At 37.7% G+C, this 20,931-nt stretch overlaps 1 protein-coding gene across 6 annotated transcripts in view; it reads right to left on the bottom strand.

The window, feature by feature from the left end:
* Positions 1-20,931, bottom strand: part of RASAL2 (RAS protein activator like 2) — a 212,721-nt gene that overhangs the window by 21,871 nt on the left and 169,919 nt on the right. For all 6 annotated transcript variants that reach the window (XM_081121673.1, XM_081121674.1, XM_081121672.1 and 3 more), the window contains 5 exons: positions 17,839-17,948; positions 8,255-8,408; positions 6,039-6,137; positions 4,912-5,466; positions 2,432-2,576 (listed from right to left, as the gene is read on the bottom strand). In XM_081121673.1, coding sequence (XP_080977799.1) covers positions 2,432-2,576; positions 4,912-5,466; positions 6,039-6,137; positions 8,255-8,408; positions 17,839-17,948 — 1,063 coding nt within the window. The remainder of the gene's footprint in view (positions 1-2,431; positions 2,577-4,911; positions 5,467-6,038; positions 6,138-8,254; positions 8,409-17,838; positions 17,949-20,931) is intronic.

Below are 20,931 nucleotides of genomic sequence, written 5' to 3'. Positions count from 1 at the left end.
TCAGCTGCCATATTTGGAAAATAGCATGACTCTCCCCCTACAGAGCTTTGGTGAGAATCTGAAATAAAGCATGAAAAAAAAAAAGTGTCTAATATGGTGCCTGGCACCTTAGAGGGGCTCCATACAATAAGTATTGTTATGTGCAAATTAGGCAACTTTAAAATAATTTTTCATAAAGTGAAATGACTAACACTACTAAAAGGCTTCTAAAAATATTTACCAATTCTCAAAAGATTTGTATTCAACATGCTCTCAAAGTCTCCTATACTATGTGTTTCTATACAAAGTATCCTATTTAAAGAGCACCTAAATTTAAAGCCAAGTCATCACTGTTAAATACTACATGTAAAAATTGGCCCACCTTTAGAGTCATATTATAAATATTCTATTTAGGGAGTTCCTTAAGGTTACACCAGTTCTGGGGAAATAATACTAATATTAATAAATAATTTGTGAATTTTAAGAATATTTTTCTTTTATTCTCCAAGAAAAGAGACAAATAACTCAAGGGTCCAGAAGTAAATTATCTATAGTTGCAGCCTAATATGCTTTTCCCCGATTATGGTATATTTACAATCCTCCAAAACAGAATATTATTTTCACTTTTGAAACTATAACCTATGTCTGACAATGTGGAAAGCACCACATTTGAAAGGTGAACCTTTTATAGGTGTGTACTCAGAAGCTGCTTACCCAACCAAAACCACTGAGGCAGATTCAACAATCCATTTACACTTGCTCTCTTGCCTTTGAAAGAAATCAGAGCCGAAGGGGGTGGGTGCTCACTACATGGTCCAAATGGAAGTTTGTGCCCAGAATGTTCTGTGTTTTCCATGTAAATTGTCAACTCATTATTACCTAGCATCCAAATTTCATGTGCAGAAATAAGTTAAAGGTATTGAACATATTACTGCTAAAAAAGAATTTGTCTTTGTCACCAAGGATGTAAATCAGGCCTTTTTAGGGACCCTTTTCTACTTCTCACAGGCGGGTTATTTCCTATGTCACAGGACATCAGCATGCAATCTGATTTCAATCAGAAAGGTAAAGAGGGCCAATAGATGGAAGATTTAAGTCTAACCAAGGCAAAGCCTATGTAGTAAATAGTAATGCTTTAATCAAGAGAAATGAAGATTACATAATATACCTGGTAACTTTTAATTTTCTTTGAGAATTCTTTAAGTAGTCTGGAAATAGCATCATCCCCCCCCCCCCCAATGTATGAACTATATAGCACAACTTTAATTATTCAGAGTGCTCAGCTATACTTATTCATTTAATTTCTTTTTTTTTGATTTACTGAGATTTCACTGCAAAGTCTTTTTATTTTATTTATTGCTTATTCTGAAATCTTCAATTGTATTATTAGAGGCTCCTGCCATAACATAGCAAGTACAGTATCAGGTAGAATCAATTTCTTTAATTCTTTGAAAAGGTACATGATTTCTCTCTTTTTTGGTTATAGGATACCTCCCTGTACTGTAAGCTCCTTGAGGGCAAAATCTATCCACTCATTCAACATTATTTACGGTCTACTCTTGATAGTCATATGTGCTACTGAACACTTGAAATGAAGCCAGTACAAGCTGAAATGTGCAATAAATGTAAAATACACACTGAATTTCAAATAGTATAAAAAGGTAAAATAATTTTTACTCATTAATTTTTATACTGGTTACCTGTTAATATGTGGACATAATGGGTTAAATAAAATGTTATTAAAATTAATTTCACCTGTGACTACTAGGGAATTCCAATTACTCACATGTAACTCTATTATGTTTCTATAGGATAGAGCTGGTCTACATTCTGTGTGAAGTACAGGGATATGGAGATAGAAGTAATTGACTATGTTCTCCAAGGAACTCATGCCTGTTTTATCATGATGCACACCGAAATGCGCGGCACAATGCCTTACTTTAGTGGTTGATGCCTGCAATTCCAAGAGTGTGGCCGAGTCAGCAGGAACTACTGAGTTACCAAAAATCAGTTATTGTCAAAAATTCTGAAGGTCTTGAAGACAGAAACTGAGAGTTGTGGTAATTGACAAGAGTTTCCTAGTTTTTGATGCATGATAATAAATGTTAACACTTTCAAGACAATACATTTATACCATGATATAAATACCCAACACAGTTAGGGAAACAGGCCACCCGCAGCAGTGACACCCACTAGTATTACTGTGTATCTCAGACATTGAGGGCCTTGGGGTAGCTGCATATGCTGATGGGCTTTCTCTTTCTGTGCAAATCGTAATAAAACCCATCTGCTGTTCCTCCACTGGTGAGTATGGCAGAGACTTCTTAAAGCCGAAACTCAAATAACACTCTAGTTGGCTAGACCTAAAAACACCCAGTTCAGCTCAATTTATCTCAAAAGGATGAAATAAAATAAAAAGGGGAAGACAAGGACACGTTTTCCTTCTCCATACCCAACGCGTCATGAAGATACTGTTGTCCCACCAACTTGAGGTACTCCTCAATGGACTTGGTGGCAATGGTGTTCTCTCTGAAGATCAAGACATCATGTTCTCCACAGCGATCCACCTCAGACATCACCAAGTCCGTCAGGAAATCCTGGTAGAATAATGTTCAGTCAGGCAGAAAGCAACTGAATAAATAATATACATCAGAAGAGACTGATGAGATAGCAAACATCCTGGGAATCCTGCTTTAAAGCTAAAGCTACCAGATTCATTTGAAAGAAAAAAGGTGAGTCAGGCTCAAATCTTAGGTGTCACCACCACTAAGTTTAAAATTTCTTCACAGAGTTTTCCACTGCACTTTGATAAAGACTGTAACTCTGAGTGCAGCCGGCAAGTCTCCGTATGCTCTAGTTTCTAGCCTCTTCTGGTGCCGCTCTCTTAGCATTCTGCGCCAGGCTCAAGGGCGTCCTTTACTGGTCCTTGACTACACCAAGCTTTGGTAACACACAGTGCCGTCTGTTCACCACAAACCTTGGTGCAAATGCTCTTCTCAGTTCTGCTTCACTCCCCCCATCATTCCCGCCCCGACTGTCATGGAGTTAATTCCTGGCATCTTTTTGGATCTTAGTTCACGCATCCTTTCCTCAGTGAAGCCTACTCGGACCAACACTGCTATGAACCCCATTAGTCAGATCTCCTTAATCCATAGTTCATAGCGCACTTCTTGGCATTTCTCACTGTAATCACACATTTTATTTCTGTAATTACTTGATTAATATCTATTTCCCCCAAAAGACTGTAAGCCCCATGAGGTCAAAGACAGTGTCGATTTTTGTTCATCTCTATATTTTTAAGCACTTAACAGTTTCTGTACACGTTAGGTATTCAATGTCTAACAGTTACAAATTCGTCCACAGTATCAATATGGAATTTCTTGAACTCAATACTTTAACTTATTTTCTAGGTAGTCTGTTTGCTACCCCTTCATCCCCAATCCACCCATGGAGAATGAAGGCATAATGAGAAATAAAATCCTTAAGAAATAGCTGCTTCATTTCTCAACAGTCTTAAAGAACACAATGTAAAATTCAATGATTATTGTTCAGTTTGAAATGTGTCAACATCAAATATTTTTAATGTTATGTATTCATTGGATATATCAAAGTCTCTAAAGCTCAAGAACAGGGAATATTCTGATTTACTTTAAAATTAAGCTTTTTTTAAACATTAATGGGATTTACTCTGGGGCACCTGGAGGGTGTAAAAGAGTTGTAGATTTAGGAATCTCTATTAAAACTCTTAGGCTAAGGGGCAGGAGGAAACTTTTGGGAGTGACAGCAACATTCTGTATCTTGATTGTGCTGGTTCAGTGAGAATATCAATTGTCGAAAATCATTCCATTTCTCACTTTAAATGGGTATAGTTTACTGTATATAAATTACACCTCAATAAAGTTGTTTAAAAAATTCTACATTTATCCTGAATTTTGAGCTACTAAAAAGCAGAAAGAACATACCCTACAATTTCAATGACGACACTCAAATTTCAATGACAACTCACCCCAAATTATTGAGCTTTTTTAATGCCAGAAACCAGAAGATTATTATCAGTAAATCTAACTACAAAAATTATACTCAATAGGAAGGCAGTTAGATAAGGGACTAAATATTGAATATATCGGCATATTCTAATTTATATCAAGAAAGCTTAATAGCACTTTTGTAAACAAATTATTCTATCTGTGAACTCCTCTACATCTGAAATACAATTTTACCGTGGCCAATCTGTATATAATAGTGATTCAGCCTAATTAGGGGAATGTGGCTCATAGAAGTGGTAATTACTTTAGTTCAGGCTGATCCAAGACTATCATTCGCTTGTTGTTCTTCATACAATTAGCACATTTCCCTTTTTTTAATCTTCCTAAATTTTTACTTCTATCCAGAATGAAATAAGATTCACAGTATACCAATTATATAACATCTCTTGGTATTTTTATCCCAAATATAGATTTTAATCCCATGAGGATGCTTGTTAAATATCCAGCATGCTTCTGGAATCCCTCCTTCTGTGACCAGGGGATATGTCATCAGTTAATGTGAACTTAGACAAGATACAGTGAGGAGTAAAACCGCCACAGGACACACTCTAGGACTGAAGAAAAACAAGCCTGAATGCACTGTGGGATCACCTCGCCCGTGTTGCCATGTATTGTCAGACAATAGAGAACTAGCTGTGGTCTCCATCTTCAATGCAAATGAACCTTAAATAAAGATTTGTCGTCTCTCTGCCTTACTCCTTTCGTTTTTATAATCCCCATCTTTTCTGGATGTAAGAACTGCATATGGGTTTCCTTCTTGGTTTTTTTTTTTTTTTGACCATTAGCAGCAAGTGCTTCTCTAATTTGGATCTCCACAGTACATACTGGTTTCTCCGTGAAAGGCAGGGAAGAGAATCTGGGTAACGTAACCCTCCTTTCCACTTACCTTGGCCCTGCCGGTACTCTGTAGAATGTGCACTAAGGCACAAGCCAGCTCCTCTTTGTTTCTCACACTGATTACTGGCTCAAGGACAGAACACAGCATGGTGTAGTTGCTGGTGACAAATTCTGCAAATTCTTTGTATTGCTCCATAGGCAGAATGGTGATAGTTTGGAAACGCGATTTAATCCGAATAGAAGGTCCTCCTGTCTTTCCTTTGTTGGGTGTGGGTGTGCTCACTGGATACCACTTTTCTACAAACTGGCGGCCAGTCACGCTGGCAGTGGGGATGTTGACGAGCCCTACGTAATTATTCTTGTCTTTCTTTTTCCTTTTTTCCACGTCTTTATAAATGTGAACCGTGATGCTATGAAGAGGTGGAAGGCTGTAGAATTCAAAATGTTCACCCCAGAAAATATTGTCCGCTTTGGTCTTGCTGGTTGTACGAGCAAAGAGGGTATCATCAAGGCACAGTTCACAGAAATATTTCTTTTTAGGGGCGAGGTCCTTGGCTTCAATGATCCATAAACGGAGAACATTTTCAGCTCGTCTGCAATTGTCCTATAAAGAAGCAACAAAGCTGAGTTTGAGAGCTGAAATCTGAGGAAGACAACATTTTCTTTTTAAAATAGGTGATGCTGCTTATGTGCTTTATTACAGGTAATGAATAAATAATGAAAGGGATTGTTATCTTGTTGTTCAGGATAATAGGGAGCTGCAAACAAGAATGTACCAGAATCTTAGAGATATGTTCTATTTTACTTGGGTTAAAAAATATCGTTCTGTAATATAAGTTCTCATGTAGCCAGTCTAGAGGCAACTGGGCTGATGTCCACAAATAAAAAAGAGGTAAGTAGTTAAGAAACGTGTGTTCTAGTCCCAGTTCTATCATGTACTGGCTTCTGATTTGGGCAAGTCACTTTACTTCTCTGAGTCTTCTTATCTACATCGGTAAAATCACGATAATATCCGCAGTAAAATTATTTTCGACATAAAATGGCATAATATGTATGAAATGGCAAATATGTTTTAAAGGTTCTATAAAAAAATAAGGTATTATCACTGCATTTATCTTCTATCAATTTACTACTTATAGAGTTATTCATTCTTTAGCCACTCAAAGCCACTATTACCTTATTTGGTTGAACTGTCCTGCGAAGGTTTTCCATCCACTTATCTCTTTCTGAAGCGGAGTTACAGCTGAAGCATTTACTTCCACTCAAGTAGGTGACCTTCGACATAAAGGTTAGAGAGAAATAAGGAAGAGAAAGCACAGGGCTTGAGGGCTCTAGTTTGCTAGCTGTATTATTTACAAGTTAAGGATGTGCCATGAACCCAAAGCACAGTACAGGAAACCAGCTTTGTGATTTCTACACCTACGTCTACATCCACTTTTTGCTTTGCACCCTTACTCATCTCCACGTGTGACAACAAAGGCCAGTGAGAATTCAGCCCAGGAACCTAAATCTGTTCAGAAAGATCAAAGTTTAAAACCTTTCAGGATACATCTTAAATTACCTGCAAATGAAAATGCTCAATTGTGTGACAGTTAAGAAAGAATAACTAAAAAGGGAGGAGTGTCTCTGAAATAGCTTATCCAATTTCTTGGGACTGCCTCTGAGGCATCGAGCTCTACCCCTCCCCTTCTCTGTCTTGGCTGGAACATCCCAAACGAGACCTTCACTGACCACCTGTTCCCCCGCTTCTCTTTCCCCAGTTTCCTGTAATTGGAGGGGCAAAAAAAAAAAAAAAATCACTATCTGGACAGGAGAGCTGCATCAGCAGTCATCCTGCCAGCGTCAGAAGCAGAGGACCACCCAATCCCCTCACCCCTTGCCCAAGTTTAATAAAAACCTTCCACCCAGACCCCATCACCACGTCTCGTTCTCTGAGACTGCCCACTCTCACTTCTCAAGTGCGTACTATCATGTTAATAAATTTACTGTGCTTTGCTAAATCTTTCTGTCATGCTCTTGAATTCCTTCTTATTCCATGACAAGGACCTGGATCAGGTTGAGGCCTCCCTTGGCCTCCCAGTGTCACCTTCATTATAATGTTATAAGATGGTACTAAATGAAATTGAAGAGAGTTACCAGTATTGGATCACTGTCTTTGGAAGTCATTTCTCCTCCACTAGGCAACCCACCTGTTGATTTCTAGTCTTTATGAGGTTAACCTGACCACAATTATCACTGCCCTTTAAAAATGGAACATGTGCCCAGCTGGGTGTGGCTCAGCAGTTTATCCTCGACCTAGGATCCAGGCGATTGGGGTTCGATTCCTGGGTTTCGGGCTTGAGCCCCAGCAGGGGGCGTGCAGGAGGCAGCCGATCAACGACTCTCTCATCATTGATGTTTCTATCTCTCTCCCTCTCCTTTCCTCTCTCTGAAATCAATAAAGATATATTTGAAAAAAAGAAACATGTTACCTATATGCCTAGCACCTAACACTGGGCTTGGTATACAACCTGTTGAACTGAGTTTCAAAAATACAGAAAAGTTCAAGTGACTTATAAAAAGAACACTAACGAGTGACCTGTCCAAACTGCTAAGTGTGCTCACATATTAATGCAATCTCAGGTTATAACCTAGTAAATTAGATCAGATTATATATTCTGATCTAATATGGTAGCTACTAGCCACATATGACTAGTGAACACCTGAAATGAATGGAGCCAGTCCAAACTGAGATGTGCTATAAATGTAAAATTCACAGGAGATTTTGAAGACTTAGTACCCCCTCCCTCCCAAAAAAGAATGGAAAAAATATCTCATTGATAATTTTTATATTTGTGACATGTTGGAATGGTTAAGGGCAATTTGTTCATTTAAGACATCAGGCACCTGCAATGTGTCAGGGACTGGGCAAGGTGCAAGGGATTATAAAAATAAATAAGACATGGTCCCAGATCTTAAACTAGCCATGTCGTAGTTAAAAAAGTACATTTTGGTCAGTTTCCTCAGAGAATCACTAAAATTGGGGCTTAGACTTTCAGGAGAAAAATAATAAGGTAGTGTGTGATATCTTTGCCAATACTAAAAAACTAAAATACTAATTTAATATTATTGTTAGTCTTGAGGCCTCTGCTGAGAATGTACTAAGAGCCCATTTATTTTGAAAGCAGATTAAGCCAAAAGAAATGAGAAGCCATCAGTAATAACTTTAATCACCAATATAGTTAGATTAGTAGATTTCCAAACCTTTTCCCTGTAAGTAGGTAATTTCTAATAACTGAAAACCAGTGAAGATGATCGAATCATCAATACCCTAGTAATGAAATCACAGAATTATTGGATAGAAAATGTGCTTGTGGTTCAACTACTCTTCCTTCTTTCTATACTTTTTTTACCTCGAAGCAGAAGTCCTGCCCAAGGATGCTGCTGTGGAGCGGTTTCACTGATACGGGCTCCCCTCTACCAAGGTCCAGACACTCCACTGCGCTGCACGGGCTCAGCAAGGACTCGTGGGAACGGGACTCCTTCAGTTTCGGGAGCCCCCGAGACCTGAAACAGAAGGAGATACGTAGACGGTGTAGCTACGTGGCCAACAAGGAAACAACGGTCCAATGCAACAGGGGCTGACAACAAATGTACAGGTGACTAAGGAAATCACAGAGGAGCAAATCAGGAGTTAACCTGTAACGACAACAGTAACCATATTTCTGTGGCACAGATAAACCATACGTATATTTGTGTGTACACACACGCACGTTGTTTTTTCCTCAATAAAGAATAACAAATTATAATTTTACTAGTCTCAGGGGAGCTCAAAGCTCCACGATAGGCATTTTTACCCTCACCTCTTTCTGGAGGTGGAGAAACATACACTATTCAAAGTTATCTTACATATTCTTGTTTATACAAAGGAATTATCAAAAGACATGTTATACGTCTACCCTCTTCTATTACTGATAAAACAGCAGTGGCTAAATCCTCATTCTGTGTCTTTCTGTTTTGGCAGAACAAACACACACACACACACACACACACAGAGAGTCAAAGGCCAGCTTTTCAGCACAAGGCCCTGCCTTTCACAAGGTCTGATTTCCATCTCAATATGACATTCTTTTCTGGGAAGCTTTTGGTTTTATCCATGCTTTACTGTATAAATATGAATAAAGAATAAAATGCCTTGAAGAAACCTCCCACTCACAAAAGAAATGTCCAAGCTCTCATAGAGAAGAACAGCTCTTTGTGAACACTATTCAGGCATCCTGACTGATTCTGTTTCCTAGCTGTTTGAAAAGAAGGCTGGGAATCATGACTCTTGTCACTACAGGAGCTAGAACTTCACTACCTTCCCCTTGGGAGAAGTGGCAAAGTCAAACAATATAAAGCACAATATTTTTGAATCCAGTAATAGATAGCCATGCAGTTTTACTCAATAATTACAGTATTTATTGACTGAAACACCCAGACTTTTATATATATGTATATTTCAAGCAGAAGTACCTAGTAATAGGGATAAAAAGAAATGCCTTGTGTAAAGACTTTTTTTTTTTGTAAAACACACTAAATAAGCAGCTTTGTTCATTTCCTTGAAATAACCATGTTAACATTAAAAGGAACTGAAATATCAGAAATGTCAGAGTAGCTTTCAGTTAAATTGTAAAGTAATGAGATACAGGAAAGTAGCATTAAAGGCTGCTCTTTTCCTCTCTGTTTCCATTCTAACATAGTTTAATCAAACTCCATATAATAAGAAAGATCTTAAACAATAGGATTTTAGTCCATTCTTTCCATATATAAAAATCCAACCACCATTTAATGTTCAGACTAACAAACGTGTGCTCCGTTATTCAGCAGTGTTTTTAAGGTCAAAAAGGTAATAATTATATTTACTATTGATAATACAAAGTATGCACAAAAGCCAACTAATGTTTTGTACATAAAAATATAACAATGTAACAGCTCCACATTTATTTCCTTTTGTTCTACTGGATAAGACAATGACACATTATATAACACAAAGATAGCACAACTATAAATGACTAAATCTAAAACAATTTTACTTTAATGTAATTACCATACAACTTTCCCTATATCCTTCATAGGAAGCCTGGTTGAGGCAACGGGATACTGTAATCTTTTTTAAATATACAACAAACAACAATTCCAGCCCATTTTCCCAGGAAGAGCTGTTTGGAGGGGAAGAGCCTCTCATACTCCGGTAGTGAGCCTCACAAGAGGAAAAAGGCATATTTAATACAGAAGAAGGGATGACAAAAGGCTCACTTTTATTTTTAAAATTCTCTAGGAAAATATTCTAAAACAGAAATTTTATTTCAAACAAAATAAATGTCTACCTACATGAAGCAACTGTACAGCCACCTGGCAGTGCAACCCCAAAGCATGGCGGTGCCACATGTCACGGTACAGCAAGTCACTTTCTGAACTCATCTCAGAAAACAACTCTGCTTAGGAGACAAGAACCAATAGGAGATGGTTTCCCTGCTGCCTTCAGTTACTGATAACATCTTTGGATCAATGTTTTCCACGCGTAATTTCAAGTCCTCAATAGAAGCAGAACAGAAAGACAAACAACAGAACGTGAAGTCATCTTCCAAACAGACTGCAGGGTAGGTGATACTCCTTTTTCTCTTCCTCAGGCTGCACCAGCCCCTTAGGTAACACAAACAAGGTTCCTGGGCTCTGGGCTGGGCCTGTTGCCATGGTGCTACACCTATAAAGAGATTAGAGCTGAAGGCAGCAGGGAAAAGCTGTGCCTTGAAGGACTGAAGGAGCATGCTCTGCAAGCTTGACCATTTTAAGACAGAAAGAAAGGAGTCGCAAGGCCCTCACCCGTTCCCATTAATAATTTCTCAGAGTCAAGGGCTGTAGGAAAAACTGAGGCAACGTGTGGGTGAAGGGGAATCTCTTAACTCTATGAGGGAACAAAGCTGAGAAGCTTTAACTTGCTTTAGATATGATTCCCTGCCCCCCTACTAGAAAGTATTTGCTGCACCCCGCCCTGAAAGTACAATCTTTCACATCTGGTCTATTTTCTGCACAGTGCTTGCCCCGGTTTAATGTTTCTAGGTATTTTACATGAGCTTATCTGGGTTACACATTCTTTTTTCTTTTAGAAAAAGTTGGGTAAAATTCTTTATTCACTGAATTTCCAATGCTGAACAAATTTCACTTCCATACTCAGGTCTAACTTCCAAACACAGCTATAAACAAACTTTGCAACCAAGCCATCTGGAATTAGAATCCAAAACTCCTCGCAGTTACTGAAACGGCAATTATTAATACAGTTCAGAATCTTCTATTTTTCAGGATTTATGTATGTGTGTATGCATTATGTATGTGTGTGTGCACGTACTCACACCCACACAATGAACTGAACTCCGAAGTCACTAATATGCTCAATATTACTACTGAATAAATAAGCAAGCCCTTCCTGTATTGGGAAGAAAGTGTCTCTGAGAAGACAAGTAATTCCCAGAGAAGCAGGATTACAGTAAACAGGAAGATCAAGCAGCCTGGGAATGGCTGGGGGGTGGGGATGGCATTATCTGCAAAAAGTATACATAATAGCATCAGTAACCTCAAATCCCCTCTAAATTATGTTTACCACCTCCTGTACCTTCCTAAGAAGTGATTTTTCTTAGATCTGCTAACCAGAGAGTTTTAGCAGTTTGTATGGCACTTCACTTCTCCAATGGAAAGCAGAATGTGAATTTGAGAGAATAATAAAAGTTTAAAACAATTTTTCCAGTCCAATTTGACAATGGCCTTCGTCAAGGAACCTAGCCTTGAAAGCGGACACTATGAATCCCTTGACTACTGGCCAGAGTTCTCACCCCGACCCCCAGCACTCCTGCCTCCTAATCTCAAACACCATGTAAAGATAATTCAGGGCTCCAATTCGACTACTTCTTGCTTGAATCAAGAAACTGCTTCCCAGAAGCAATTTTACTTTAAGGTGTTAAGTAGTAACACCATGTTTTTACATTTTGTTTTAAGGTCAGCTAACAACCTTGATTTCTGTGTATACTCCAAGACCTCTAGCAATGTGATAGGTAAGGGTTAAAAATCTAACAGCTTTGCAGATGAAGATTACCTGGGGCTTCTGACCTATTTAAGAGATAAACTACGAGGCAGGAAAGGCTTCCTATTACTTAATACAGTGAGTATTATATTGCTTTAACCCATGTCCTTATCTGAAACGAGCCTGAAAAGACAAATGTGAAGGGGTGGAGGATGGGGAGTCCACACACAGACCATTCGATACACTGCCACTGATGAAGAAAAGAAATGGAGTCAAAGAACTCTGATGAGTGCAGTGTTAAGTAAAACACAGCTGGATTTTACTCAGCTTAACCGTCCAATTTTTTAAAAAGCCAGATTTTCCCCAAAGCGCCAATAGTGCTTGGATGTGCTAGCTCAATCTGCCACATGTTTACAGATTCAGCTCCAAACTTGGGAAACTTTTAATTAAAAATGCTTATTGCCACACAAAATCCTGTACTCCAGTGCAGGTGAATTTCTGCTTGGCTTGGCAGTCCTGACTCCAGACTGCTCCAGTGAATTCTTGAAGAGACAGCTCAGCCATAAGCTGGTGCAGCAATATATGCTTATATTCACCAGTATGCATTCCTACGGCTGTTCGCCTTGCCTGAAAATTTCCCAGGTAGTAATTAACAAAATTTGGTTATCCTAACACCAGCAAATTTACATGGGGTCTAATCATTTTTTAAAGCTGCACCTGAGATCTCACTTTGCGGAAAATGTAGCTTTACTTGTTCCATGATTTTAATTGTTTTTCAAACCTGATATCAATGAAAACATCCAATTGATGTTTTCCGTTTGAAAAAGCAGATCCTTTCCTGTACTACAATTTTAAAGGCTTCCCTCCATGAATTAAGAAAGAAAGAAATTAAAGCTCATTCACCAGAGTTCTACTTGTGTGTCAAAAAAAAAAGTCTTCCTAGCTGCACTAGGTTACCTGCTGCAGTTAAAGCCAGTCTCCTCTGCTATATTACTCACTGCTTTTATGTTAGCTTAAAAAAAACCCCACAACCAGCATACAAAAAGCTATTTATGGAAATGTAACATACTCTGCTGATCTTCTTCTCCCTGTTCTCAGTCTCTAGACAGGATGGTCTAATGAGCCCAGCTGCTAATGGTAAAAAAGGATACTTGTCAGCCTGAGTTGTCACTTAAAATGAACAAGCACATGGGAAGAAGATTTATCACCACAGACAAAAATGACATTCAAGCTATTCTGGTACAAATACACGTATACATACAATGAAGGTGGACACAGAAGGAAGACAAGATTATAAATATTAAAACATGTTCTGGAGGGCAGAAAATTCAACTAGCCTCCAATATGACAATCTCTTTACAGAAATTGTACCATATTGTAATACACCACCTTTTTTGTCCTTACCTTGCAAATGGAAAAAACTCTACTATGCCTACGAAACAATTTAATATAAACACAATTATAATGAATTAAAAAAACCCCTCATGAAACTAAACCAAACCATACTCATAAACCAACTCAACTAACATACTTACTAGTTAAAGGGTGAGTGAAAAGACTAATCATTTTCTTTCTCTTTTTCTGAATTTTGTTAGACTTTTAGTCTCATTATTGCCATAAAATTAAGTGTGAAAAGACGATAACAGAAGGAAAAACTGATGGAGTTCAATGACATTTACTTGTTAATAATTCTTAAACTCATGACTATTTGCTTTCCCATTAGTTTCTAGCTTGGTTGAATAAATGAACGTATGTGTGAATCCATCTACCCATCCAGTAATTACTTGGTGCGCAATGTGTCAGGCACTATGTTAGGAGTAGGTGAAAGAAAGACAATGGCAGGCAGACTCCCTGTAACTGGCTTGGCAGGAGCAACTTTGCAGTTTTGATTAATATCTTGAGCAAAAGCTAAAAATAATAAAACTTCTAGACAAAAAGATAGGAGAAAATCTTTTGGGACACACACAAAAAACACCTATGAACATTGCTGGTGGGAATGCAGAATAGTACAGGTACTCTAGGAAACAGTTTGACAGGTTCTTATAAACCTAAACATGTACCTACCATACAACGCAGCAATTGCATTCTTGTGTATTAACACCAGAGAAATGAAAACTTATGTGTACACAACTGTTCACGGCAGCTTTATTCAAAACAGCTAAAAACTAGCAACAACTCAAATGTTGTTCAGTGGGTGAATGGTTAGCACCCATACAGTGGAGTACTAGTCAGCAACAACAAGGAATAAAACTATTAATAGATGCAATCACTTGGATGGATTTCAAAGGCATTCTATTTAGTGGGGGGAAAAAGCCAATCTTAAATGGTTCATACTACATGATTCCATTTATAAAACATTCTTGAAATAAACCAATAGAGATGGAAAACAAATCAGTGGTTGCTAGGGGACAGGGATGGGTGGGAGACGTGAATGACTATAAAGGGGTAGAGCAAAGGGAGTTCTTTCTGGTAATGGAACAATTCTGTACTTTGATTGTGGTGGTGGTCACACAAATGTATACATAAGATTAAATTGCATAGCCTGGCCCAGCTTGGCTCAGCGGTTGAGCGTCAACCTAGGATCCAGGCGATCGGGGTTCGATTCCTGGTCAGGGCACATGCCCGGGTTGTGGGCTCGATCCCCAGTCAGAGGTGTGTAGGAGGCAGCCAATCAATGACTCTCTCATCATTGATGTTTCTATCTCTCTCTCTCCCTCTCCCTTCCTCTCTCTGAAATCAGTAAAGATATATATATAAAAAACTAAATTGCATAGAACTATAAACACACACAAATGAGTGTATATACAAATTGGGGAAAACTTAAAAACATCTGTAATCTAGTTAACAGTATTGTACCCATGTCACTTACCTGGTTTTGGTATTATACATACAGTTACAAGATATCACTACTGGGAAAACTGGAAGAAGGGTTTGCAAGACTCTGTGTACTATTTTTACAACTTCTTGTGAGTATATAAATTCAAGATAAAAAGTTAAAGAAATAGTTCTTATTAGGAGATACTCAGGAACACCACACTTAGTTTTAGGTTATGTCCTGACAAAAAACAAACAAGCTTTGTCAGTAAACCTCAGAATAGAGAACATTACTTTGAAGGTTTTGATTTGAGGGACATTAGAAGACGGTGAGAAAACTCTACTATATGTGTTTATCTTTACCTCAAGACTGGTGGATTTAAGCAGCACTTCCAGAGTAAGGTTGGCAACCTGACAGGCATTCGGAATCCTGGAATGCCTGACAATGCAGTTGACCACGGTTTTTCAGTATTTCCCAGTTTTTCAAACTTTTCAAAGTACATCTGAACAAAAGGCAGAACTATCAGGGTCTTCTATCCCAACACCCTCCCACATAACATGGCTTTAATGTGAAAACGCTGCCAATATTGATTCTAGGAAATCACTTTACTGGCTTTTACCTGATTAGATGGCTTTGGAACAATGATGACTTTGTGACATCCTATTGATTTTGCCTCTAAAATGTTCCTCCTATCTTGTCTCTGCCTCTTCCTTCTCACTGCCATTACCCTCCTCAGAGCCTTCATTATTTCTTACAAATAGCTTTTTGAAACTGGTCTCCCAAACTTAGTCTCTACAAACCAAGTCATTTGAAATTCCACTGTTGGATTAATCCATACACACAGCACAATTCTGATTAGGTTATTTCCTTACTAGAAAATGTTTAAAGTCTTCCCACTGCTTATATGATAAACTCCTGACTCCTCAGTCTGACATTCAAGGACTACCCCATGTACGGAATGTTGGATTGAAAGTAACTTCCACTCAGAATTTTTAAGACATTGCTCCACTGACTTCTGGTTCTCAATATTTCTATTGAGATTCCAATGCAGTCCTCCACTCCTCCTTCATATGTAACATACTCTTTCTTTCTAGAAGCTTTTAAGATATTTTTTAAGTCTTGGTGTCCAGATAGTTCATGATCATGGGAATTAATGTGTCTGTGTGTGTGTGTGTTTAGGGGGAGGCATCTTTTATCTTTTTCACTCACTGTGGAGGGAATCTGGTGGTCTTTCCAATGCAGACTTTTACGTTTTCTTGTTTTGGGAAATTTCCTTGCATTATTTCTTTAATAATTTAATTTTCTCTCCAAAGGTTTTCTATGTTTTCTTTTAGTAGAATCTTCTGGGTTGATTTTTCTCATTTCCTGTTCCACTTTCTGAGAGAGGGACGTGACTTTAGCTTTTATATTTTTAATCTCCAGCTTTCTTCCTTGTTTCATTGGTGTTCCTTCTTGCTATTGTCTCACAGATGCACAATCTTATATTTTAAATATTCACTATGTTCTGAAGTTGTTTTTGGCTCTATGCATTGTCTCTGTTTCTTCTGGGTTCTTTTTCCTTCCTCCTATTTATTTTTCTTTCATGCTGGAGACTTTCCTCAAATATCTGGAGAATCTTGACTATCTGTTTTTATTTAAGAGTAATGCACTAAAAAGCTCAATGGAAGCTTTGTGTACTTGAATGGAGCTTATAGACTAATGAGCTTCACTGTAGAGTGCTTCCTGGCTAGCTCTTTAAAAAAAAAAAAAAATTAACATCTTTATTGAGATATAATTCACATACCATAAAACTACCCATTCGAAGTGTATTTCAGTATACTCAGAGCTGTGGAATTATCACCACAATCTACACTTAAAACATTTTCATCACTCTAAAAATAAACCTCATATCCATTAGCAGTCATTCCTCATTTATCATCCCCCATCCCCACATATCTCCAGCCTCTGGCAACCATTAATCTACTGTCTCTTAAGATTTTAAAGATTTGCCTATTCTGTACATTTCATATAAATGGAACCATACAATATACAGTCTTTTGTGACTGGCTTCATTCACTTAGCATACAGTTTTCAAAGTTTATCCATGTTGTACCACGTATCAGTACTTCATTCCTTTTTATGCCTGAATCATATTGCATTGCAGGAATATATTTTGTTTTTAATCCACTCATCAATTGATGGACATATGGGTCATTACCACTTTTTAGCTTTTATTAATAATGTTGATGTATCCATCCTAGCACACACTCAACGATTTTAGAAGGTTGTTATCATTAGCTAGCTATGCATTTGGAGTTTACTCAAGCTGGTGGTCTTAATTATTGAAATCCAGGCTTCCTTTCATACATGTCTTCCAGATGTTACTGCAAAGCAGTAAGACCAATTCCATATGCTATACACAAAGAACAACATAGCAGTGAAAAGGGTGGACCCTGGAGCCAAACTGCCTGAGTTCAAATACCATTTGTTTAAAAAAAACACCACTTTTTTTAATTGATTTCAGAGAGAGGAAGGGAGAGGGAGAGAGAGATAGAAACATCAGTGATGAGAAAGTCATTGATTGGCTGCCTCCTGCACGCTCCCTGCTGGGGATCGAGCCTGCAACCCAGGCGTGTGCCCTGACCAGGAATCCAGCCGTCAGTGACCTCCTGGTCCATGGGTTGATACTCAATCACTGAGCATGCCAGCCGGGCTCAAACACCATTTTTGCCACTTACAGGATTATAAGAGGTTAACTTAAAATCTTATAGGATTATTATAAAGATTAAACAAGACAAAGTATATAAAGCATCTGGTATAGTGCCCATAAAAATGTTAGCTATCATCACCATCCCTTATAGCCATTCTCCAGAAGAAAGTCACATCTCTCTGACCACCAGAACTTGATTCTACAGAAACAGCACTATGTCTCCACACACTCTCCAAAATTATAAGATTCTTAAGCTGGCTGGGTATTTGAGTCAACATTTTGGATCTTGCCTCAATACGAGCAAGACAAAAAAGTAAATTTTGTATTGGATATTTCCAACTGTCACTGATGCAAAGTTAGAGATGACCAACATGCCTTATCAAACAAAACCCACTGTAAAACTGCTTTTTCTGTTTTAAGCAAGTTAACTTCCTACCTGTCATCTGTACTGCGAAGGGATGGAAGCCGAAAGCTCGTGTTTCTGTCAAGCTTTGATTGGCTTTTGGTCCTCTTGATGGAGCCTTTCAGGCGCTTGCTGAAGAACCCCTAGAATGAAAAGACAGAGGCGATGGGAGAGAGAACCAAAGGGAACCCTGCTGTCTCCATACTCTTCTGCACTACCTTTGCAAATGATAGTCAGATTTTTATAATGAAGACCAGAGAAACAGAACTCAGCTTTTAATTTTTTAATTTGTAAATAATAGTTGCTTGAAACCACCGGGTAATGAAATCACATTTTTTTCCCTTCTATCATAATTGGGATAATTAAATTTTTTAATAACACTTAATTTCTTAAATAGTTTCTATACTAGCAACAGTGGAAAAGCTAACTCTAATAATAGATTTTTAAAAAAATAACAATATAATATAGAAAAATATACTCTTTTCTATGAAGATGGTGTCAGCAATTTCAATAGAAATAGCATCCAGTAATTTTCTGAACTAACTTAAAGGAAAATGGAAAGAGAACAGCATGTACAAACGGCCCTGAGGTGAGAAGGTACTTGGTGCATTGAGAGATTAAAAATAAAAAGTTAAGTAATCAGTACAGAGTAATATGTTGGTGGTCTCAAAAGTGTTAAAACTTGGTCTATATCAAGTTGGATATAATATTTGTAAAATTAAGTTTTACATGTAGAGAAACTATTTTAAAATGAAACAGGTATCATTTATAAAACCATCAAAGCACCTAAACCTCAGAAAGTCCGTTACAGTTTCTGGCCCCTGCTTGCCTCCTGCCTCTTTCCAGCAAACTCTCTAGGGTTCCTTGAACACCTTCCGAGTCTTAGCACCTGGCAAGTAACGGGCTTTCAATAAAAGTTTGTTGAATGAAAGAATAAACACAGGAATGAATGACAATGGTCACTGTTTTCAAGAAACAATTCTCCTGGTGGATGAAAGGACATCTCATAGAAGTACATCAAAATGCCTTGAGAAAATATTGTAATTCAAAGAAAAGTATTTTGACACATAAAATGACTCTAATCACCTTGAGATGATGATTATCTTAGAGAAGCTGTGTTCAGTAAATATTTCCAAAAGGAAGAAATGAAATACTGAGCCCATATCAGCATGTCAAACCTTTCATATTCTAATTGAACTTCTACAATATGTTTTTATTGATTTCAAAGGGAGGAAGGGAGAGAGAGAGAGAGAGAGAGAGAGAGACAGAAACATCAACGATGAGGGAGAATCATCAATCAGCTGCCTCCTGCACGCCCCCTGCTGGGGATCAAGCCACAACCCGGGCATGTGCCCTGACTGGGAATCGAACCATGACCTCCTGGTTCATAGGTCGAAGCTCAATAGCTGAGCCACATCAGCCAGGCAAACCTTTTATATTCTTTTAGTTACCATCATACCCACTGTTTTGGGATGAAGACTGTATTAATCAGGATAAGCTAAGTTACACTTATCTAATAACCCCATAGTCTTAGTGGCATACAACATGCTATATGTCTATAAACAGGTCAGTTAAGGAAGTTGGGGGCCCAGCTTTATACTCTCCTGACACAGGGACTTTGGCTAAGAGAGGCTCCATCCATGTGCTTCTATACCTGCTGCAGCAGGATAAAGGAAATGTGACAAATTATGTACCAGCTGTTAAAATTTCACATCACTTCTGGTCTCATTTCATTGGGCAAAAAAGGTCACATGACCACACCTGACTTTAATAGGGAAAGGATGTACAATCCTATCATGTATCTACAAAGAGAACTGGAAATATTTAATGAACAGCAGTGTGGACTACGACAGTCCTTTTCAATGTTGAGTGTTTTGCAAACATACAGGCATTCCTTTCATTAGAAAAAATGAAAACAAATTTATTTAAATCGTAAGTAGAACCATTTTGCTGACTAAAAATTTAAAAAAAAAAGCTTATGTCATTTCTTGTTCTTGTACCCCAAAGAATAAGGGTAAAAGTTCCTAGAAAACAGCACCTAGACAAATTCCCTAGGCTGTTTTTATCCCCAAGGCTGATTTTTTATCATGGGTTTACAGAGATAGATTGGAGGAAAGAAAACAAGGCTGCCTTTTAAAGTACCATATTTCCTGGAGACAGGCATTTGTCTGGTCTCCTGTACAATTGTAGCATCGTTAGGGAAAGTCCCTGTCACTTGTTCTCCAAGCAAAGGCTCATTTACTTCTTTCTCTGATTCAGTATGGACTAGTCACCGCATTTGCTCAGAAATGTAGTGACAAAACAAACCTAGGTTTACAGAATTCTACTAGGATTTGTTTATGGTTGGTTCAAAAACCTCTCGCCTAAGCTAAGATCCAGCCCAGGGCTTGACCAAACATCATGTATAAATACATTCTAATAGAAACAGTTAAGCAGTTAACTGAGAAAGAACTAGTAGGTGTTCACTCATACAGTACTTTAACTGGACGCTCTGTGGCACTTGTAGTACACTTCATTTAATCCATTTATTTAATAAATATTTATATTATGCCTATTTGTTGTAAAGCAACATACCAGGTAGTGTAAGAGATTCAAAGATAAAACAAACACAAACTCTACCCTCAAGGATCTAGAAACTAAATATAAATATATATATATATATTTACATATATAAATATATATGACACAATTGTAAGGCACATGTTCTTAATACCTGGCATATTTAATCACAAAATAAAAGTTATCCTATTTCTTTGAATCTAGCACACCATCAATTGTCACACCATTATTTTATGTATTTTAAGAAGAAAGCTGCCAGTTAACCTATAGTACAATGCTTTATCACTTAGGCCTTTTAGTTTGTATTAAAGATATTTTGAAAAAACTTATTTACGCATATTTTGTCATATATCATAAAGTGTCTACATAAAAAGAATATACACAAAATAAATTAAAGTAGTCCTAGTGCTTCTCCATTCTCTGAACTACTTTTTGACTCAGAAGAGTTGTTGTTCATGTTTTTTCACAGACTGTCACCCTGTATTCTTTGAGAATGTTGATGACAGAGCATATCTTAAAGGAGTAATCTACAGAGATGTTAAAAAGTGAAAAAATATGCATCTTAGA

The sequence above is a fragment of the Miniopterus schreibersii genome (genome assembly GCF_964146895.1).
Source record: "Miniopterus schreibersii genome assembly, chromosome: 19".
NCBI classification, from domain to species: Eukaryota; Metazoa; Chordata; class Mammalia; order Chiroptera; family Miniopteridae; genus Miniopterus; species Miniopterus schreibersii.
This window is presented reverse-complemented; position numbering and strand designations above follow the sequence as displayed.